The sequence below is a fragment of the Pimephales promelas genome, chromosome 1 (assembly GCF_988280905.1).
Source record: "Pimephales promelas chromosome 1, fPimPro1.hap1.1, whole genome shotgun sequence".
Taxonomy (NCBI): Eukaryota; Metazoa; Chordata; class Actinopteri; order Cypriniformes; family Leuciscidae; genus Pimephales; species Pimephales promelas.
The window spans coordinates 28,210,214-28,230,316 of NC_142769.1; the positions used below are offsets into that span (position 1 = coordinate 28,210,214).

The 20,103-nt window shown below is 39.3% G+C and overlaps 2 protein-coding genes across 4 annotated transcripts in view; one reads left to right on the top strand and one right to left on the bottom strand.

Annotated features, from left to right (window-relative positions):
* The window catches only part of smarcd3b (SWI/SNF related BAF chromatin remodeling complex subunit D3b), a 54,291-nt gene extending 41,850 nt beyond the window's left edge, over nt 1-12,441 (top strand). For all 3 annotated transcript variants that reach the window (XM_089129372.1, XM_039692963.2, XM_039692961.2), the window contains 11 exons: nt 721-763; nt 1,459-1,581; nt 1,996-2,118; nt 3,691-3,786; nt 4,054-4,155; nt 4,639-4,800; nt 4,992-5,089; nt 5,392-5,527; nt 5,701-5,823; nt 8,048-8,149; nt 8,321-12,441. In XM_089129372.1, coding sequence (XP_088985498.1) covers nt 721-763; nt 1,459-1,581; nt 1,996-2,118; nt 3,691-3,786; nt 4,054-4,155; nt 4,639-4,800; nt 4,992-5,089; nt 5,392-5,527; nt 5,701-5,823; nt 8,048-8,149; nt 8,321-8,374 — 1,162 coding nt within the window. In that variant the 3' untranslated portion in view covers nt 8,375-12,441. The remainder of the gene's footprint in view (nt 1-720; nt 764-1,458; nt 1,582-1,995; nt 2,119-3,690; nt 3,787-4,053; nt 4,156-4,638; nt 4,801-4,991; nt 5,090-5,391; nt 5,528-5,700; nt 5,824-8,047; nt 8,150-8,320) is intronic.
* A 1,661-nt stretch (nt 12,442-14,102) lies between these two features.
* Nucleotides 14,103-20,085, bottom strand: chpf2 (chondroitin polymerizing factor 2). The gene is made up of 4 exons (XM_039693102.2): nt 18,753-20,085; nt 17,727-18,291; nt 17,044-17,226; nt 14,103-16,156 (listed from the first exon to the last, which is right to left on the bottom strand). The coding sequence occupies exons 1-4, from the start codon at nt 19,025-19,027 to the stop codon at nt 14,885-14,887; spliced, it is 2,295 nt and encodes a 764-aa protein (XP_039549036.2). The 5' UTR covers nt 19,028-20,085; the 3' UTR covers nt 14,103-14,884.
* Between the last annotated feature and the right edge of the window lie 18 nt (nt 20,086-20,103).

Genomic DNA, 20,103 nt, shown 5'->3' on the forward strand with positions numbered 1-20,103 from the left:
GATGTGCTTGCATGTCCTGTTGCATGGCATGATAGCAGATGTTGTCTGTGAGAGCTTGTTTTACACTTCAATGCAAAGTGTCATCTCTAAACGAGTCAGGCTGACTGAGTTGTGCATCTTTTAGTTGATGGGATAAATATATTGCTAAATGGAAAAAAGCAAAAGTGTGCTAATATTTGATTTCATTTAATCTTTATTATATATTTTTTTATTTTACTTTTACTTTAAAAACTCATAAGCTAGTGAGTTCTACCCAGAGATTCATTGTGGAATAACAAACATTTCCTGAGGTTTGGTTTTGGTGATTGTTACCCGTACGAATCCTGCTTTTTGAGTGTATAAAACAACATTATTGTTTGTGTTCAAAGAAATAGAAGAGCAATCTTACAGTACATGAGCACAAATATACTTATGAGCATATAACACACCTGTCTGCACAACATGAGCTGGTCCTTTGCTGCTTTCAAAGCGTCAACTTGTGCAAGTTTAAGCAGTAACGATTCTAGTAACGTCCTCTGTGCCAATGGTTGCCAGCACCATCTGGGCTGGTGAGACACACACACACACACACACACATTCTCACACTGGTTTTCCCGCATCCTGGACCAGCCCCAGAATTTTAGCAGATGTCCCGGGTGCTCCACTGTCAGTCTCCATAGTAACATCTTGGGTTTTTTTCTGCCTTTCCTCTCCGTTTCCCCTTTCTCCCTCTTTCTGCAGTGCCAAGAGGAGGAAGATGGCTGATAAGATCCTTCCACAAAGGGTGAGTAAGAGATCTGAGCCTTTTCATTGCTTTCATTGGTTTGACTGGGTTTTTTTTCTGTGTGTGCTGTGTGTAATGATGAAAATGTTCTGGCGTGCATGTCTGTTCTCTATCTCGGCCTTTTAGAGGGGCGGTATCCTCTACCAAACAAGCGATACGATGGACAGAATTGTTTTGGAGGGCTTTTGCATTCAGTAATTGTCGCTTTAACCAGACAATACATACCGACAGCAGGCCTTTAATATATATATATATATATATATATATATATATATATATATATATATATATATTATTAGACAATATTTCAATATATAGTAAATAATCGAACAAATATGACAGATTATTGCTGTGGGTGTTTATGGTGATGGCTGATTGTTGAAATTTGTTATTTATATTTTAAAAATTTAATGGGGTTTACTGTTATTGTTTACGTATGATTCTGTTCTTAGTTTTTATAGTCACTGTGTCACTATGATTTGGTCGTGTTAGATAAGATAATCGGCAATATGCGTGTGTGTTATCAGGCAATATAGATAGATACAGCTCCAGTGGAGATGCTAGACGCATTAGTCATTGACAAAACCCTCAGTCTATCGTCCACAGAACAAGAGGGGAGAATAACTAGGATTGTTTGGATTTCTTTACCAATGCTGCCGTTTACAAAATGAGGTTTTATTGAATTCTTTTTTCAGATTCGTGAGCTTGTTCCGGAGTCACAGGCGTATATGGATCTGTTGGCATTCGAGCGCAAATTAGACCAGACCATAATGCGCAAACGGGTGGACATCCAAGAGGCACTTAAGAGACCCATGAAGGTATTTCTCATCCCCATGATGATCCACGTATTCTTTTTAATTTCACGTTTCAGAAAAGATCTGTTTTATCTAGCCAATGAAAAATATATATGTCTTAGCACTTTTGTTAACCTATATATCAGACCTTTTAAAACAGCAGAAACGGAACCTTGGGACAAGAATTTTCATTTGTTACTGAACCATTTTAAATATTGCTTGCATAAATCAACAGGATAAGACACAAAACAACTTAAATGAGCATAAAATGAGGTTGGTGTCATTATTCGGTGTGTCTAACTTCTAATATTTTACCAATTATCAGCTTAAAAGCATTTTTCCCTGCATTATGCTTCTGTATTTGTGTGAGTATACTAATATCATCTTGAGGACTGGATGAAGATAAATACTTAGATAAACTCTTTTTTCTATTTCAAGCAAAAGCGAAAACTGCGTCTCTACATCTCCAACACGTTTAACCCTGCCAAGCCTGATGCAGAAGACTCTGAAGGCAGCATTGCATCTTGGGAGCTGCGTGTGGAAGGCAAACTGCTGGATGATGTGAGTCAATTTTATTCAATAATTGCACAATACGGCTATTTTAAATCTTTTACTATAAAACACGGAGGTGATGTTGCTTTTGTTCTGGCGCTTTTATTGGTAATAAATATCACATATAAACTGTCTGCAATGTTTGATCAATGTTTGTCTCTGACATCATGACTTGTGAATGGCATGTGCCTTTTGATTCAGTGAGGTTAAATTTACTCTTCCAGGCTCAGAGTCTTGACCACAGACATGTGCCTCATTTACCAGTGAGATCACTTCCCAGCCTCCATCCAAACATGCATGCCAGAAAGTGCTGTGGGTCCATTGACTTGAACTGTTTTTAACTTTTACCCAACAATTTGTATCTTGAAGGACAATTCTCGGTTAATGACATCTGAAGCTCTATCAACACGATTTGTGGCATGCTTTTATTGTCAGAAAAAATTTCAACCTAAAAGCATCATTCCTGTAATACACTAACATTGGCAGTCTAGCCGGCATGTGCAGCACTGCTGAAATGTATAGACATAAAACATGAATATTATACAGGTTAGCTGTAGACTGGTTTGAATATTTAAAATCATGTCATGATCAGTTAAAATAACTGAGATACCAGGAAGTGACATGACATAACTATTCATGAAGTGCTGTTTATATGGAGCAAACTCCACCCATTACATTTGTAATGAATAACTAGAAGTTACCAGAAATCGTTTTGCCTCTTTAAAAGTAGATTTAGGTAACTTATCTTCTATCTGTAAATCGGCATTACATAAGTATATTTTATGTTTTTATTGACCAAGCTGAAGCTCATCGCACATTTATTTTTTGCTCATGCATGTCCCCTTCACTTATGGCCACAAAAGCACTTGAGCCACGGCTGCAAAACTTGTCAGATCTGTGCAAGTGGAAAAAAAACCAAAAACGTTTACGTTCATGACCTTCATATCTATGTAACGATACCTTCTATCTTTCTAATGATAGCTGAATAAATAATATTCAGCATCCATTCAGTGCAAATATAGGTTTATATGATAATATTGAATGTTGCTGTTTTCTTTATTAAAAGCATATTTTGGTTTATGATCTGACAAACGTGCTAATGTACTGGTTTGGGTCATGTGATTGCAGCCCATCAGTACATCTGGTTTACAGTTATATATACTGTAAGATTTTTGAAGATAATGAACTGAAGCACAAGGACTCAATTCTTAAAGGTTTATGCAATGCAGCATAAATTCAGCCTCTTGGTTCGGTCTCTAACCAAGACCCGTTTAGCTAATACTCTTGAGGCTTGCTTTTCCATGCAGAAAGAAATGAAACTAGTACTTATTGATGATAGCTTGAAGGACTCATGCCATCTCTGGGCTGAATGGAATGTTGTCCCGCACAGCAAATCATCCACCAGTTTGCCACATTTCATTTGAACAATTTAGGCTGTACTCTTCCATAGAAAGTCTACCCGGAAAGTTTATGATGTTGTGTAAGGTTCTTGTTTTACAAAAATGAGTTATACTTAAAACTGGATCGTTTGCTCAGTGGCACACTATTCATTATAAAAACTATTCATGCTTTCATTCACAGCCTGCTAAGATGAAGAGGAAGTTCTCCTCATTCTTCAAGAGTCTGGTGATTGAGCTTGACAAAGACCTTTACGGCCCTGATAACCATTTGGTTGAGGTTGGTGTTTGATTTTCTGCTCATCACCCTAAATAAAAATGTATTAATATTGGTGATTCCTATAACCAAGAGCTAAATATGTTATATGTATTTATGTATTATATTTTTCATTATAGTACATACAAACATGCCATATAGCACTTTGTTTATTAAAGATGTGCGGTGTTACTGTCATTCAAGTGATTTTTCTTTTCAGTTTCTGCAAATCTGTTTTTGTTTTCCTTAATGACTTGGTGAAATTATGTTGATTTCTCTTGTCTTGCACAGTGGCATCGTACCGGAACCACTCAGGAAACAGACGGTTTCCAGGTGAAGAGGCCTGGAGATGTTAACGTGCGCTGCACCCTGCTGTTAATGCTGGATTACCAGGTAAAGACAACAAAATTCATCCAGTGTTGTTTATATGTATATCAGCTGAAGGCTATTGGTCATGACCTGCAAGATTAAACTGTATCATTTGTCATTTCGAATTATAGAACAAGAACTTGTGTGATTTGCTTTTTGATTGTAAATTTCTTTCAGACCTCAAAGCTTTGAGTTTACCTGGAAGTTTCATTTAAATAATACGTTGATGACATGGTTAACATAATTGTGAAGGGGGAATATCACATATATATATATATATATATATATATATATATGTATTACAAAATAACAGGAACTCTGTGAGCTGCAGGTTTACTTATTAATCATTTTGTTTAGTCCAAAATAGATTATTTAATATTCTTCTATTTGCCCTTCTTTTTATAATTAAAACAACTTAATTAACCTAATATAATTGGAAAAAAAATATATTAAATGACTGAAAAGTGAATTAAATGTAAGCATAATACTCTTGTGTCCTGTATGCAGCCGCCTCAGTTTAAGCTTGATCCGCGTCTGGCTCGTCTGCTTGGGATACACACACAGACTCGCTCCAGTATCATACAGGCCCTCTGGCAGTATGTCAAAACCAACAAACTGCAGGACTCGCATGACAAGGAGTACATCAACTGTGACAAGTACTTCCAACAGGTACGCTTGTTTTGAAGCATTGAATAACAATTGTCACAGTCTGGAATTATTGAATGAATCAGCTTCATGTATTTAATAATTAAAATGATACTGCCAAAATTCACAGAAACATGTTGGAATTATTATGTAAAGACCATATACTATATTTTAATCGACAACTTTTTGTTTTTCGACCTCATCTCCTCTCTCAGATCTTTGACTGTCCACGCCTGAAGTTCTCTGAAATTCCTCAGCGCCTCACCAACCTTCTACTGCCCCCAGACCCTATTGTCATCAACCACATCATTAGGTATTTATGTGATTTTGTTCGTACGAATGTGTCCTATTTATTGCAGATATCTACCAAGTAGTCAATATGATTTTTTAAAAGAAATGAATCTTTTATACAGCAAGCAAATCTTCATATTAGAATGATTTCTGAAGGATCATGTGACACTGAAGACTGGAGTAATGATGCTGAAAATTCAGCTTTGACATCACAGGAATAAATTACATTTTAAAATATATTATTTGGTTTAGTCTTTATGCTCTTATTAATTTTCTGAAGAACACAAAACATGTAGGAGCGTCATTGAGGTTATTTTTGTACAGTGTCGACCCCAATGATCAAAAAAAGACGGCCTGCTATGACATTGATGTAGAGGTGGAAGATCCCCTTAAAGCACAAATGAGCAGCTTCCTGCTCTCCACAGCCAATCAGCAAGAGATCGCCTCTTTGGACAACAAGGTTAGTGCAATAATAGAACAGATAATTGAACTTCTGGACATTTTATTCTGAATTATAGGGTCTCTGATTTCGACTGACAGAAGGATAATAATCTGGACTTAACCAGTTTTGCAGTGCTGCCATGTCTGTGAATACACCCTTGATTTTTCAATCTGGTTCTAAATGATCTACAGATCCATGAGACTATTGAGTCCATTAATCAGCTGAAGATTCAGAGAGATTTCATGCTCAGCTTCTCCAGAGATCCCAAAGGCTACATTCAGGACTGGCTCAAATCCCAGAGCCGAGATCTGAAGGTCTGCACCAGCTTTCTTTCTTCTATACATGACTCTTGATATTTATATAATAAATGTATATTTTTGAAGATTAAGTGTGTTCTCATATCTCAGTTTAATGTGCTGAGACTGATGCATGAAACCCATTTGTAGGCTGAGGTCTCGAAAAGTGTAGACACAGTGGCTCTGTGCCGATTTCAAAACATTGCTCAGTTTGTTTGAGTGGTCTGATGTACCAACTTCTGGCTCAGCCAATGGCATGAGTTTGGGGCGGGACAACCCGTTTGGAACAGGTCAGAAGAGGCTGTAGGAGTGTTTGGTAAACCTATCTGGAAATACATTTTGCATTTCTGTTTGCTGCTGTTAATGATACAGAAATTAAACACTTTGAGACAGATTTACAGAAGCTTCTAGAAGATATTTGCTTCAAAGTCAGTAGTGTCAATCAGTAAAAAAACAAAAACAAAGCTTTATTAGCTCTCTTACACTATGGTGTATTCTTTTTTTTTATTCTTTTTTTTTTACTTTTTTGGGAATAACGCCTTTCTGAAAACGCCTAGCTATGGGCACTTGAGAGTGTTTTGGAAGCGCAGCATTTTTTTTCTTCAGTTTTTTACACTTTGCTTGTTATGATACGGAATATCCGCGAAAGTGTTACTACAACTTACTAGTATCTAATTTCACACATATTTTGTTTCTTTGTTGATTCTATATTAAAATGTCGATACAATGTAATGTATTTTCACTTGTTCTTTTGTTTTATATTATTTTGTTCCATTATTATGCTGCTTGTCATCTGTTGACGTACAAGTAGAATGTGGTGGTTGGTCCCATTGAAAACAATTGAAAAAATACGCCATACGCATGAAAAAAAAAACATTTTGGTGGACACACGGCCTAAGGGCTACAAACAAAATTCATTCATTTTCCGTAATGAAAATTAGTCCGCCATTTTGAATTATTTGAAAAACATACTTTTTCGATCTCCTCCTCGGCCATTGCATTGATCAGATCATCTTGTGTGGTTCACTTATTTTCACAGGACTCATCTCTTTAGGTTCCTGAATCCTTTCCGAGTCCAATGATCCTAAACATGCTAGGTTTTGCCTTTCGGTTGTGTGGCATTGTAATTTAGCGATAGCTTATTTGCCGATAGCTTCTTAACCATTTGACCGATCGAGACCAAACCACCATCAGAAGTTTAAAAACATTGGTAGTTGGTTAAAAGTAAATGCCCAAATTTCAAAATATTAATAGTAAGTGGCAAGAAAATTCAAACAAAAAAAGTCAGGTCTGGGTCATTTTTTTATGTGTTTATGCATATAAATGTCTATAACTCCTAAACAAAATGAGATATTTTCACCAAACTTGACACACATGGGCTCACTCTAAGGACACACAAAAAAAAAATTGTGGGATTGTGCCACTTGTTGGCGCTATAATAGAACAAAACATGAAATTGCCATTGACTTCAATATAGTATTGTGATGTAAAATGCTATACTTAACGAATCCCTTGCTGTAACGTTACAAAACTCCATATGTGCCACCATGCCCTGAAGATTTCGATACAGCGCCACCTTTTGCTCAAAAGAATAATTAAATTTCCAAAAATTCTAATAACTTTTGAATTAATTTGCCTATTATGACGAGATTCCCTGGGTTATGCCAAAAACATAGATACCAATTTTGCCATAGTCAGCCAAACTTCCAGTCCGCCATCTTTTTTTTCTTTGTTTGTCCGATTTTCACTAAAATCAAATCGTATCATCTCCAGACCGTGTCGAGTAAAAGTTATGGATTTCGTGTCGATAGACGAAACATTTTTTATATACTGCAGGAGCAAAGTTATTGGCCACCTATTGGTCTGTGAAAAAACATTAAATCATCTTATATGTTATTATACATGGTTTTTCTGCCATTTGCCACAAAATCCTCTTAAAATGTCTTTAATTGCCCCTTACTGCAGTTGGTCTGACTCTCCCAGCCATGTTGGCATTTCTTGACCCTGATAATTGCTGCTTGCAGCTATATTTCATAATATTGTTATTTTACTGTATTTTTGATAAAGAGCAGTACTTTTGACAGACTTCTTTCAAAAACATTGAATAAACTAACTGACTGCAAACAATTAGAGTCAGTTAGTTTAGTGTAGTGTATGCATCTCTGTAAACAATGTCCTGCATCATGTTTGCCCTGTCGTTGTCCTTCTTTTCTTACTGTTCTCATCTTTTGATTGTTTGTAGCTGATGACAGATGTTGTTGGGAACCCAGAGGAAGAGAGGAGAGCAGAGTTTTATCATCAGCCTTGGTCTCAGGAGGCTGTCAGCCGTTACTTCTACTGCAAGGTAAGCGCGTAAAAATATATCATTGTTAGTGTGAACCTTCTGCTCGTCTACTATAAAACAGGATGTAAAGGGCTGGATGTTAGTATCTTTTGTGAGGTTTGTCAGGCATCTGCACTGCCTGCAAAAACTGACTGGCTCTATGTCTTCCTAATCTGCTTTCCCCATCCAAAGATTCAGCAGAGGAGGCAGGAGCTGGAGCAGGCCTTGGCCCTGAGGAACACCTAGAACCCACACCCACCACATTTCCTATGTGGCTCCTTTGTAACAACACTGCCTCCATGTGGAGGTCCCAGCATTATTGTCCACAGTGAATGAGGGTTTGTGTTGTTTTCACTCTGACCTACAATCCACTGCACTGGACCTATCACACCCTGTTACTCGACAGCCACTGCAGCTCCATTGTACAGTTTGTGCATTTCAGCCAATCACAGTGTTGTGTCTTCCATTCCGGGAGGAAGTCATCTTACAATGCGTTCTTTGGATTTCTGTTGTTTAATACCACTCACGTCCACCAGTATTTTGAACGTGATGACTTCAGAGCCGGCTCAGTCCCATTGACTGTGGATCCAATGTTGATGCAGTTGTGATTCAGCCTTCCTTCCTCTCAGTCATTAATTCCTGGTATTCACACACAATTTCCATGTGATAAATGTGTTTTTGGTGAGGTATTGATTGCATCTCTAATTTAGTGAATCAAATTTTTTCTTGAGTATTGATCAAAAAGGTCATTTTGTATGTGTATCAGTGTAATCAGTGGAGCTGCAATAATTATCTCCACTATTTACACTTTTATTCAGAAATGTATTTATGAAGTACTTTGAGGCAGGCAGCTTTAAAAGAAGCATCTTTCAGTATTAACTGAACTGGCTTACAGGGTTTGTCACACTCTGCTGTCTGTCCCTGCCACATTAGTGACATTTAGCTGCGTTTTTTTTTTTTAAGTAAATAGTGTATATAAGCATTGAAAGATCGAATTAGGTTGTTTTAATCAAGTATTTAAAAGCTATTCTACCATATAAAGACAAAACACAGTAACTAGACCTACACTTGAGGGCGACTGAGAGAATGGCTTTAAAGTTTTTTTTATTGATTTGGTATCAGTTTTCACACTACTTTCATTGAATTATGTGTAGTTACTGCGTTTTGTACGGTGGCCAAGAGAGCTCAATGCACTGCAACTAAAGAAAACACATGCAAATAGAAAAAAAAACCCCAGAAATAACAGACCACAATGGAACAGAAACAGAAACGCGGTGCAAATAACAGACCACAACCGAAATGTTTCCAGGGGAACCAAATAAGTGACGAACCCGACTGGGATGTGCTGAAGCTCACAGCTGAAAATTCTATGTGTATTAGCAATATGTTCAATGTCATCAGAATACAAATGAGAAAAGAACAGTGAGCTGAAAACTAGAAATCCGTTACACTTATAAGAAATGTTAGGTAAAGTTGAGACACACAGATATATACACGCATATTTTAAAACCTTTTTTGTAAAGTAAAAATAAAAATGTATTTGCAACCGTTATGTTAACAGCATTATATTTCTGTAATAAGAACAGTTATTTTGCTGATGGTCACGGTGACGTTGTCATGGGAACATCCCATGTGAAAATACTGAGGAAATTAAGTGTTCTTTCGTTGCTCCCTTCATCAAGTGAGTTTCATGCGGCTACATAATGGCACACTGGAGCTCTGCTCACTCCAAAGTCCCATTTTAAGGGCTCCGTCGTCTGCCCTTCGAAAGGAGTATGGCATAAAGAAGCTTACGAGCAATAAGCACATCCAAGCCGAGATGGTCCTCACTGCAGAACACAAAATCCACAAGATCCAGATCCAACTCCTCCCACCTTACATATACCTAATCCTACCCATCTCCACCCCTTATATCTGGATCCAACTCTGCCCCCGGATCTCGTGTACTGCAATGAGGTGCTACCGTCCAAGCCAGGTTCATCACTTATTTGGTTTCCCTGAAATATTTCCATTGTGGTCCGTGTTATTTGCACCGCATTTCTGTATTTGGTTGTGTTTTGAACTTTTGGAGCACATGTGTGTTGTGAAACTGATGATGTTTTTTTTAATTTGCAGGTGTTTCTTCAGTTGCAGCGCGTTGATCTCTCTCGGCCAACATAGTTTTTTCCTTTGTAGGTCAGTACTGACAGTCATTTGTTTTACTTTGAAGGAATTTGATGGGTCACGTTTTTTGAGAAGCTGTCAGATACATGGAGAAAATAGGCCCTCCTAACATAATGACTAAAGTTATTTAGAAATATAATCTACTTGTTAAATTGTGACATCAAATACTGCTTCTGGGTTAAAGCCTGTACTCTTGAAGAATACTGAATACTCATTTTTGAGCACTATTTATTCACATGTAAGCTAAGCTTTTAAAACCTACTGTGTACACTAGAGTTTCTAAGCTCGCAGTGTCACGGACGCCAATATTTCTGGTCTGGTCAACTGGCATTTCAGTGTGGAGATAGAAGGTTAGGATCATGATTTTTCAGTAGAACTACAGCACATGGTGAGTGTATATTAGCATCGTCTGTTGTTTAGTTTTGGGATCTAAAGGAGCGTTTAGACCCGGAAGCATTAACGTCAAACTTAACAACTGGATTATCGGTATAGTCAACTAGATAAAAGATAAAAGAGAATATTCTGACATTTTATTTTGCTTCACCAAAACGTTTTCTGTGCACATTACTTTACCATCTTCTTTGAAAATGTCTTTTAAATCGTGATTTAATTTTTTATCCGTTTCAATAGTGGGGTTTTAACACCCTGTGGGCATTTGTTTCTTATTAGTGTTGCTTGATGTTTAACCAAAGGTCTAAATTAGTTTCAAGACAGTGTACAGACTTTGACTAGATGAAGTTTTGGACACATGACACAAGATGGACACTTTTTTAACAAATACCGGTACACATTTTCCCCATACGTGTCTCCCTAGCTGTGAAAAGAACACTTTTTATGACTCGTAGTCTTTGCACTAAATCATGGATCATGACTGGGCTCTCCGAAAGCTTTCCATGCTAATTATGTGTCACTTACACAAAAAAAAATGTAAAGAAATGAAGGATGAACTAAGGGAACAAATGTTGAAAAACACTGTACTGCCAATCTGGCATTATAGACTGGTTTCATCATTACAGTATTGTCCCGAGTTCTCATTGGCTCTGGGTTTTGATCATGAACCCTCTGCTGCTGTTTTAATGTCAGCTGAAGGATGGCTCGTCCAGGTCAATTATTTTGTGTTCTTGCAGTTTGCCTGTTCACGTCTTCTCGTGAAGAAGGGAGGATTGCCAGTGACCGGTGCGTTGTCACTCAGAGTATTTTTTAGACCTATGCATGCTGCATGGACACATTTTTATACTTTCATACAAGGACATGAGAAACCTTCTGACTGCTTGGGAGCTGATCAGAAGAGCACTGAGTTTCTTTAGTTAGTTGACCCTCTCTGGCTGGGTCATGACAGCCTCTTCATACAGTACCAACCCAACATGTACAGCAGAGGCCATTTTAGGTCATGTGTTATTTTCTTTTTGTTTTGTCTTTTAAAAAGACTTTGCAATTTAATATGTGGACAAGAAAAGCACACCAATGATTTATACAGAGCCTGTTGGGCAACAACAGCATCTCCCATCAAATCTTTGGGTACTATGTATGTATATATTCAGCCATTTTGAACGACATTATGAACTGTTGTTTATGAACAGATGTAAATCAATATAACATCTGCCTGTGGGACTGTGTTAGCAACTGAACAAGGTTTTCTGCTCTCATGTGTAAAGTAAACTCTTCTGTTGCTCTACAAGCCACAAACCGTGCTTTTCTTACCTATCGTGTGTTCAAATGTTCAATGTTACCATCTCCTGCATTTGAGGTGCAGTGAATGCATTATGCTGCCCTCCAGTGCCTCTGTAAGGGAAAACATCCAAACTGTTTGGGTGCTAAAAATGAACGCTGATTGGAATGCTTTGATAAAATGGCTAAAGTATTGAAGAGAAAGTTCCACTGGGCTTTGAAATCTTCATCATAAATGAGTTTGATTATGGTGTCATTTTTACCCCCGATTTGTTTATAGAAGTACTGCCACGCCAGCAGACATCTGAAGTAGGTTTTAATGGCCCACTATGTATTTTTTTTCTTCTCTCAGTCTGTATGTTTGCATTCTCACCTTGTTTCACTGTTCAGCGAGAGAGATCTTAACTACAGATGTAACTGTGTAGGATAGTGAGGATGTAAATAAACAAGCGCTTGCCAAAGTTTGTGAATGAAACACCATACTGAAAGTGTGTTGAGAGTTTATTCTTAATGTGTGCATTAGTGCAGTGGTTCTCAACCGTGGCAAACAAATTCATAAAATGATTTACATTTGTTATATTAACATAATGCACAACATTAATCTAACATCATATTTTTGGTCCATATTAGTTTTAGCTATTGTCTTGTGTCCATTAAAAAAAGGTTGAGAAACTGCATTAATGTGTGTGAAAACATTGTGATTGCAGTAGTGCTGATTTAGCAGGGAGTTCTAATGTCCTTCAGTGTTTTCATTTTATTAACTCCTCTTTTAGGACAAATGTGTCATTATGCCAATGAGGAAACTGGTGTTTGTATTCAGCAGTAACCCAGACGCTCCACTTTGAAAGAACCTTTCACTACCTACTTACTCTTGGCCTGGCAAAATGGGCCCCCCTCTGTTCTCTGAAATACATGAAAATAGAAGTGTGGAGAAAGACTTCCATACAGCCAGATGAAGAATGTACTGTATTAAGCCATGTTCCCTGTGGAATAAAGTGAAAATAAATAGAGTTAAGATGCCATTTCACATATCTCTTTGGCCCAAGCTAAACATAGGCCTACAGTTTGAATTGAGTTTCATCTCACGTTGAAAAAAGGAGGGGACTGAGGGGATTTAGCAGACTGGTGAGCTAGACAAAGCTAGTTATCTAAAATTTATTTCCTCAAGTCTGGCCATCAAGAGGATGGCACCCTTTTTACAACAATCTAACAACCGCTGACTGTAGAGTGGTGAAGTCACGTATTCGATCACCGGGCCTTCGGTGCTCATGTACCTTGCCTGGAACAGCCTTTCCGCGGCTAGTCGTTCTGGCGTTTGCCGCTGACTCTGACGTGTCTGTAGTGGTTAACTTAAACATGAGATAGAATTCGTCTTTTGTAGACCTAACGGGTGATCTTTGGTCTTGTGAATCTATTATTTGTTCCCTAGCCCAGTGTTTCCCAACCCTGTTCCTGGCGGCACACCGACACTGCGTGTTTTCTTTGTCTCCCTAATCAAACACACCCGATTCAACCCATCAGCTCATTAACCCACCTGATTATGAGCTGATGGGTTGAATCAGGTGTGTTTGATAAGTAAAGGGAGACAAAGAATACACGCAGTGTTGGTGTGCCGCCAGGAACAGGGTTGGGAAACACTGCCCTAGCCAATCGTTTTGACTGAGGGCGCCCTAGCCGGATAAGTGAAGTTTCATAACACTTTATTTATTTAGGCTATTTAACTTTACCGGTTTACTAGAGCGCTGACTTTTGAATTGTACTGTACCTTACCTTACCATACCGCTCAGTGGAAACGAGCCATACTTGTTTACAATTACTTGTTATTCTCACAATGGCAGTAAATTTGTCATATTCTCCCTACTGTTTTTATCTTCCTTTCTAAAAAGGCTACTGCTGCTTCAGAAGGTCAAGCCAGCCACTTGTCATCTATCACTGAAAACTGAGACCCACAGCTTTTGATCACTGGATTTACAGAAATCATGTAATGTTGAGAAAACACATCTTACCAGCTCCCGACAAACACATTAATTATTATTTGAACTCAGTGCCATTTAACTCCACGTATTACTGTCTTTTGTACGGAGCCCCTAAAGTGACATTTGCAAAAAATAAAACATATTTCAGACTTTGGGTTGCATCATAATCAGGTTTCACAGATAATTTATTTATTCAATCCTGAAATATTCAGCACATTCTGTTTAAAGGTCATACAATCATATATCTGAAGTAAGAAAGATGGCTCAAGTTACTTCCATAGCTGAAACTAGAACCTCTACTAACCTTCAGAAGTCTGACATATACATACTGTATACATAGTAAAAGATGAATTATGTATTTCACTTGCTAACGTGAGGTTCCTGCATTCAGTCATCTGTAATTATGTAAACGAGGTGAAACCCATTTTTCAGGTTTTATTTAAAGTGAATTATGAAGACTTCATGTATATTGATCTCTGGTTAAATTAGTCACATTTCTGAGTCAGTTCCACTATATGTAGATCCTTACAGGGATTGTTCACCCAGAAAATGGAAGTTCAGTCAATGTTTGCTCAACTTAAAATGGGTTCGAACTTGAATTACATTATTTTCTTCCTGCAGATCACAAAAAAGTGATTTTTTTGATGAATTGGTCACCTTTGACATTCATTGTACGGACAACAAAGACATTCTTAAAAAAATTATGATCCGAAGAAGAAAGAAAATGATACAAGGGTGAGTAAATGATGACAGAATTCTCATTTTTATGTTAACTATCCCTTTAACAAGGTAACTTCACTGTTTAATTGAATTGAGTCACTGGATGAACTATGCAGAGATGTTCACAGCATCAGGGTGAAATTTACTCAATCAATATCAGTAGGTCATTTAAGGCCACCTAAAGGAGAATCAAAGTTGAATCCATCTTAATGTTGCAGTAGTAGTCAGTTCAGGTGCTGTTAGCCTGCTCCTGTTCAAACAAAGCCATTGCTAGGTGTGATCGAGAGGCCAGCCCCTCGAGGTTACTAAGAACGCAGCGGTGATAGATGTCCTCACTGAACCGCGGGTTACATTCCCTGTGCACATACTTCTGAACTAGCGCCGGCTCGACAGCCCGAAACACGTGCAACCCAGAGTAACGTACAAAGATCTCATAGACGTCCATGCTCTCAAGCAATTCGTCATTGTCCAAGATGTCAGCCGCCATCTTTGTGCGGGCAGCCATGTAATCAGCATTGTAGAAGCAGGCTTCTTCAAAGACGTGGCGGTCAAAGCGGCCATCGCGCAGCGCCTCAGATGCAAACGATGAAGCGACAGAAGGCTGTTGGTCGCGGTAGACCAGAGCGGGACTGTACTCTTGAAAGTGGATTGGGAAGAAGACCTGCCAATTGCTGATGGCGTTCATACGGCAGCGGTTGAGAAAGTCGGCGTTGACCTCAGTCCATACGCTGGCCAGGAAGAACAAGGTGTCGACTGGGTGCTTCTTGGAGATGATGTCCATGAGCTTGACCTGTGAGGGAACTTCCGTCTTTACACTAATCCAAGGAATCTTTACATCACTGTAACGTTTCTCTACCTCACCAATCATGGCTTTGACACCGGCAAAGACGTCCGTCTGGCTGACTCGCTGGGCATCGAAGGGGTCATATACAAACAAGAAGGTGAGCAGAGCATTGTCATGGGTATCCAGAGCATTCATGACATACATGTCAAGGAAGTTACCCACAAAGTCTTGGTCGTGTGCCGTCACAGGGAGGATGACCTGTACTCGTGTTGCCTCTGTCACATATGGCATAGGGATGATCTCGACAGCACTGAGCGGCTTCAGCAAACTCACCCTTTTGGCGATGACCTGACTGTGACCCTTCTGGGTAAAAGCTTCCAGGGCCAAATCCAGCACATACTCCATGCCTCGTGTGGGATCGAAGCGTCGGTACCCGTTCAGCAGACGCTGTTTACGGAAGCGCAGCTGGGGCTGATAACGCTCATTCAGGCGGCCCACTGCAGTCTCCAGGACTGAATTGACATCTGCCCGGTCCGCACCCCGAAGCTCACACTTCGGAGAGCTGTCAGCGCATGAATAAATATGCTCTTCAGTGAAGTATTCCCAGTTGATCACCTCAAAGCGGGTTTTGGGTCGGAATGGTGGGTTGATTCCGATGGGCCACGTGGCTCCGGCTTTGCCCTCTGGAGTGAGCTCACTTATGTTATTGATCTGGTTCTGTGGCCAAAACAACAGAACAAGTCATTTTAAGGAGCGTCAATAACATTTAACTGGTAAAAGGATATTTTCTTTGAAGAGAGTTCTTTCTTTGCTTTAGGCACATTATGTATATTAATCGCTTCAATTATTATGCGGAAAGGCAAAGTTTCTCCTTGACTCAAAGACAAAGTCATCCTATCCAATCTAAAAGCAATGGAAAAAGCTTTTCACTTTTAAAAAAACTTTTGCTGATAACTTTGGTGTCTGGTGTCGTTTAAAGCCCTTTCAAGCTGCACTGAAACTCTCATTTGGACCTTGAACCGTTTGGTTCCCAATGAAGTCCATTATATGGAGAAAATCCTGGAATGTTTTCATCAAAAACCTTCATTTCTTTTCAACTGAAGAAAGAAAGACATGGACATCTTGGATGACATGGGGGTGAGTAAATTATTAGCAAAAGTTTGTTTTTTTTTAAAGTGAACTACTCCTTTTAATGCTTTAGTCTGAAATCTAAAATATTTGCAAAGTCAGACTAATACGTAGATAATGTGTTTGTAGCATGGCTTCGTCCAGCATGTTCACACATAAACCAACTACACTTGACCTTGGCATTGTGTATTTGCTCAAAAAGTAACTTACTTAATCTTGAAGGCGCTAACAGAGACATATCACATCGAAATACAGCATGGATTTAATAAAATGCAAAATTGTGCAGGTCTCAACAAGGTACACCTTAGTCAATATGCATGACACGGTCATAATGCATTCTCAAACTGAAGGTGCTGATTCTGGAAACAGGTTTTTGCACATGTCTAAGGGTAACAACTGGGAACTCAACCAGCTGGCTAGAAGTTAATAGCTCATGAAAATGAGATCATTTTCTAAGATGAGGTACAGTAACATACCTGTAACTGCTGAATTTGTGCATAGGTCCAGTCCAGTTCAATCTGGTTGTAGCGTTTGTGTAGGCGATACATCAGGAAGGGTTCAGAGACGGGGTGGACGGTGAAGGCGCCTTTAAACTGTGCACTGTCCTCGCGCTCAGGGTCCACGTTCTTCTGCAGCTCAAAGTAACGGTAGGTCATCTCCTACATCATTTTAAAAGATCACAACAGCTCTGATCATAATCCAGGTGTTAACAGATTCTCCCTCTGTGCATAGTTTTGGTCTAGATTAATGATGAAAATAAGCCATGCCCATGACCAAGCACAAAACAATATTTACTTTGTTTTCACTAGTATGAGATAATGATATTTAAGTACAGAAGAAGCAAATTAAACTGTGGTTACTCTGACAAACAATCACAGTTTATACAGCAAGTGATTTCAGCTTTTAATGGGCTTTATGCACAGCTGCACTACTTCCTGAACTTCAGCCGGCTCCTTGTTTCCTGTCTGCCATTATTGGACACATTGATTAATTCAGGTGTGCCTGGCCTCAGTAGTCACTGCAACAATAATCAGACACACCTGAATTAATCAATTTGGCCAATAATGGCAGACAGGAAACAAGGAGCTGGCTGAAGTTCAGGAAGTAGTGCAGCTGTGCATAAAGCCCATTTACATTGATTTAAAAAGCACTGTCCCACCTGATGCTTCTCCACACAGCTAAGACCCAGGTAATCGATGATGCAGCGACCAAGCCACTCATCTGGCCTGACGCTGAGGATGTCATTTCGACAAGAGTCCAGGTGGGGCTGCAGTCGGGCTAGCAAGCTACGCGACAACAGATACCCATATCCACCATGGCAATATCGGGCACGTTCTTCACCGCCGATAAACTCCTCTGCTCGTCCCATGTACATATCCTGTCCCGCACTGAGATGATTAACCAGCTCCATGACCCTTTCAGCTTGTGTGTACGTATCATCTTGTGCAAGGTAAAACCAGTCATATTCATTGCCGTGGTGTTGGTGAAGGTGCCGTATAGTTTCATACATCAGCCATACGGGTCGATCATCACCATGAGCAACAACAGCCATGCCGTGCGGTGCCTTTGCACTCCGTAGGCCAGTGAAAAAGAAGGTACGGTGAAAATGGTGAGCTACCGTTTTATTGACTGCCACCCCTAGCGTATTCAGAGTGGCGCGTGAGCTCAGGATGCCCACCAGAAGCCGTTCTCGGATGCCCAGCTCCGTGTGGATATAGCGAGTCCTGTGGCAAAAAAACAAAAACAAAATGTGAAATTGAACAGTTTCATTTTAGTGTAAATATACACTACTGTTAAAGTTTGTTGTTAATTTTTTGTTTTTTTTTATAGAAGTGTCTTAAGCTCAAAAAAGCCTGCATTTATTTGATTAAAAATTCAGTAAAACATGAATATTTTGAAATATTATTACCTTTTAAAATAACTACTTTACTATATTTTAAAATGTAGATAGAGATCTAAGCCAATTAATCTTAGCAAAATAATAATAAATTACTTTAAATCTATGTAGTTAAGTCAATCTCATTGCAATTTTACATTATGGCCTTCTGTTCTTATACTGATACTAGTTTAATTTGTGAATGATTTATACAGTACATTACAACTAAAAGAGCTTTTTTATAACTGAGATTTCAGTCTAATCTGAAAATTAAATGAAACCCAAATGAACTGACATTTAAGGACTCACCTGAGAACTTTCTTGTGTGGTTTGTTGGGGTCCTTGTGATAGGGCACAATGCGAGGCTGGAAGTCCTCATTCCCATCCCCATCTTGGCCATCCTGGAGATCCCTGATATGACCACTGTGTACGAGTCTCCCATTTCCCAGTTCATCTCCACAAGCCTCATCGGTGTCCCCCTGTGACCAGGACACCATCAGGAGACTGAGGCTACAGCCCAAAGAGAGGCCTAGAATGAGGGGCAGAGCAGGCCGGAAAACAGCCAGGAGGGGAGACAGGCGCATGGTGGAGCAGGCAGTCTTCTGCGCAAGCCAGACCAGTCAATGGATGTCAAGTCTCGATAGGTCTCCTTGGAGAGCAGTTCAAGTAACAAAGTCTTGATTACAGTAGAGGCATTTCACAGCAATTCTGTATAGGAAGTATTTGAATTCCTGACACTATATGATCACAGCATGAGTAGTCAATTCAGTGTTGAGGTCTTCACAATGAAAATAATGGACGATGAAGATGTCAAGCGCAAAGGCAAACAAAAGGAGGAGCAATAGTAACCAGTGTAACCTGCCTCTTTACAATCGAATGACTTAACACCAGGACTTGCGTGATTTACCATCTAAATAGGCAAAAAAAAGAGGCACTACCGTTCCCTCCATATATAAAACAGTCCACTGTGACTGATCTAACCGGACATCCTCCTGCAAGCGATATGCGTGAGCTGCATGTATGAATACATTATTTGAGAATTACTTCTACATTATTAAATGAGAAATCACCTCCACTGGTGATGCACAAAATGTTAGATCTCTAACCAGTCGACACCATTTGCAGCCGCAACCGAGATGCGACGTTCATGTACAATTGACTGAAAATGGACTGAAATATGATATAGTTCAGGATATTAGCATGCACGTTTTTAGGTCTTTTGGAGAGAATCTGCGGTTCGAAAGACAATCGACGATAAATTAGATTACATTCAATAAAAAGTCCTCCACCACTATAGCGTAGTGTGCTTGCTCACTGAAGCTGAGCAACATTAGCAGCCGCCCGCGATATTTCCCAAAAAACACACTAATCCGAGGTAAATGCTGTCAAATGTGGATTCATTCCTGCGTCACTTCCGATGATTAGTTGAAAAATACAAAAAGTCGCGAAATTACTTTATTGTCTTTCCTGTAAACGTATCCAGCATCGTCGGGCACGTATCAAGTCCTACGGATGTGGTCGAGAGAGGAAGATTGACTCAATGCGTTAAAACCAAACGGACCCAGGGAAACAAACAGCACGCGCAGAAGAGTTCCACGTGTACACGAGTCCCACAGCAGAGAGAGAGAGAGAGGGAGAGTCACTCTGACAGACAGCAAGT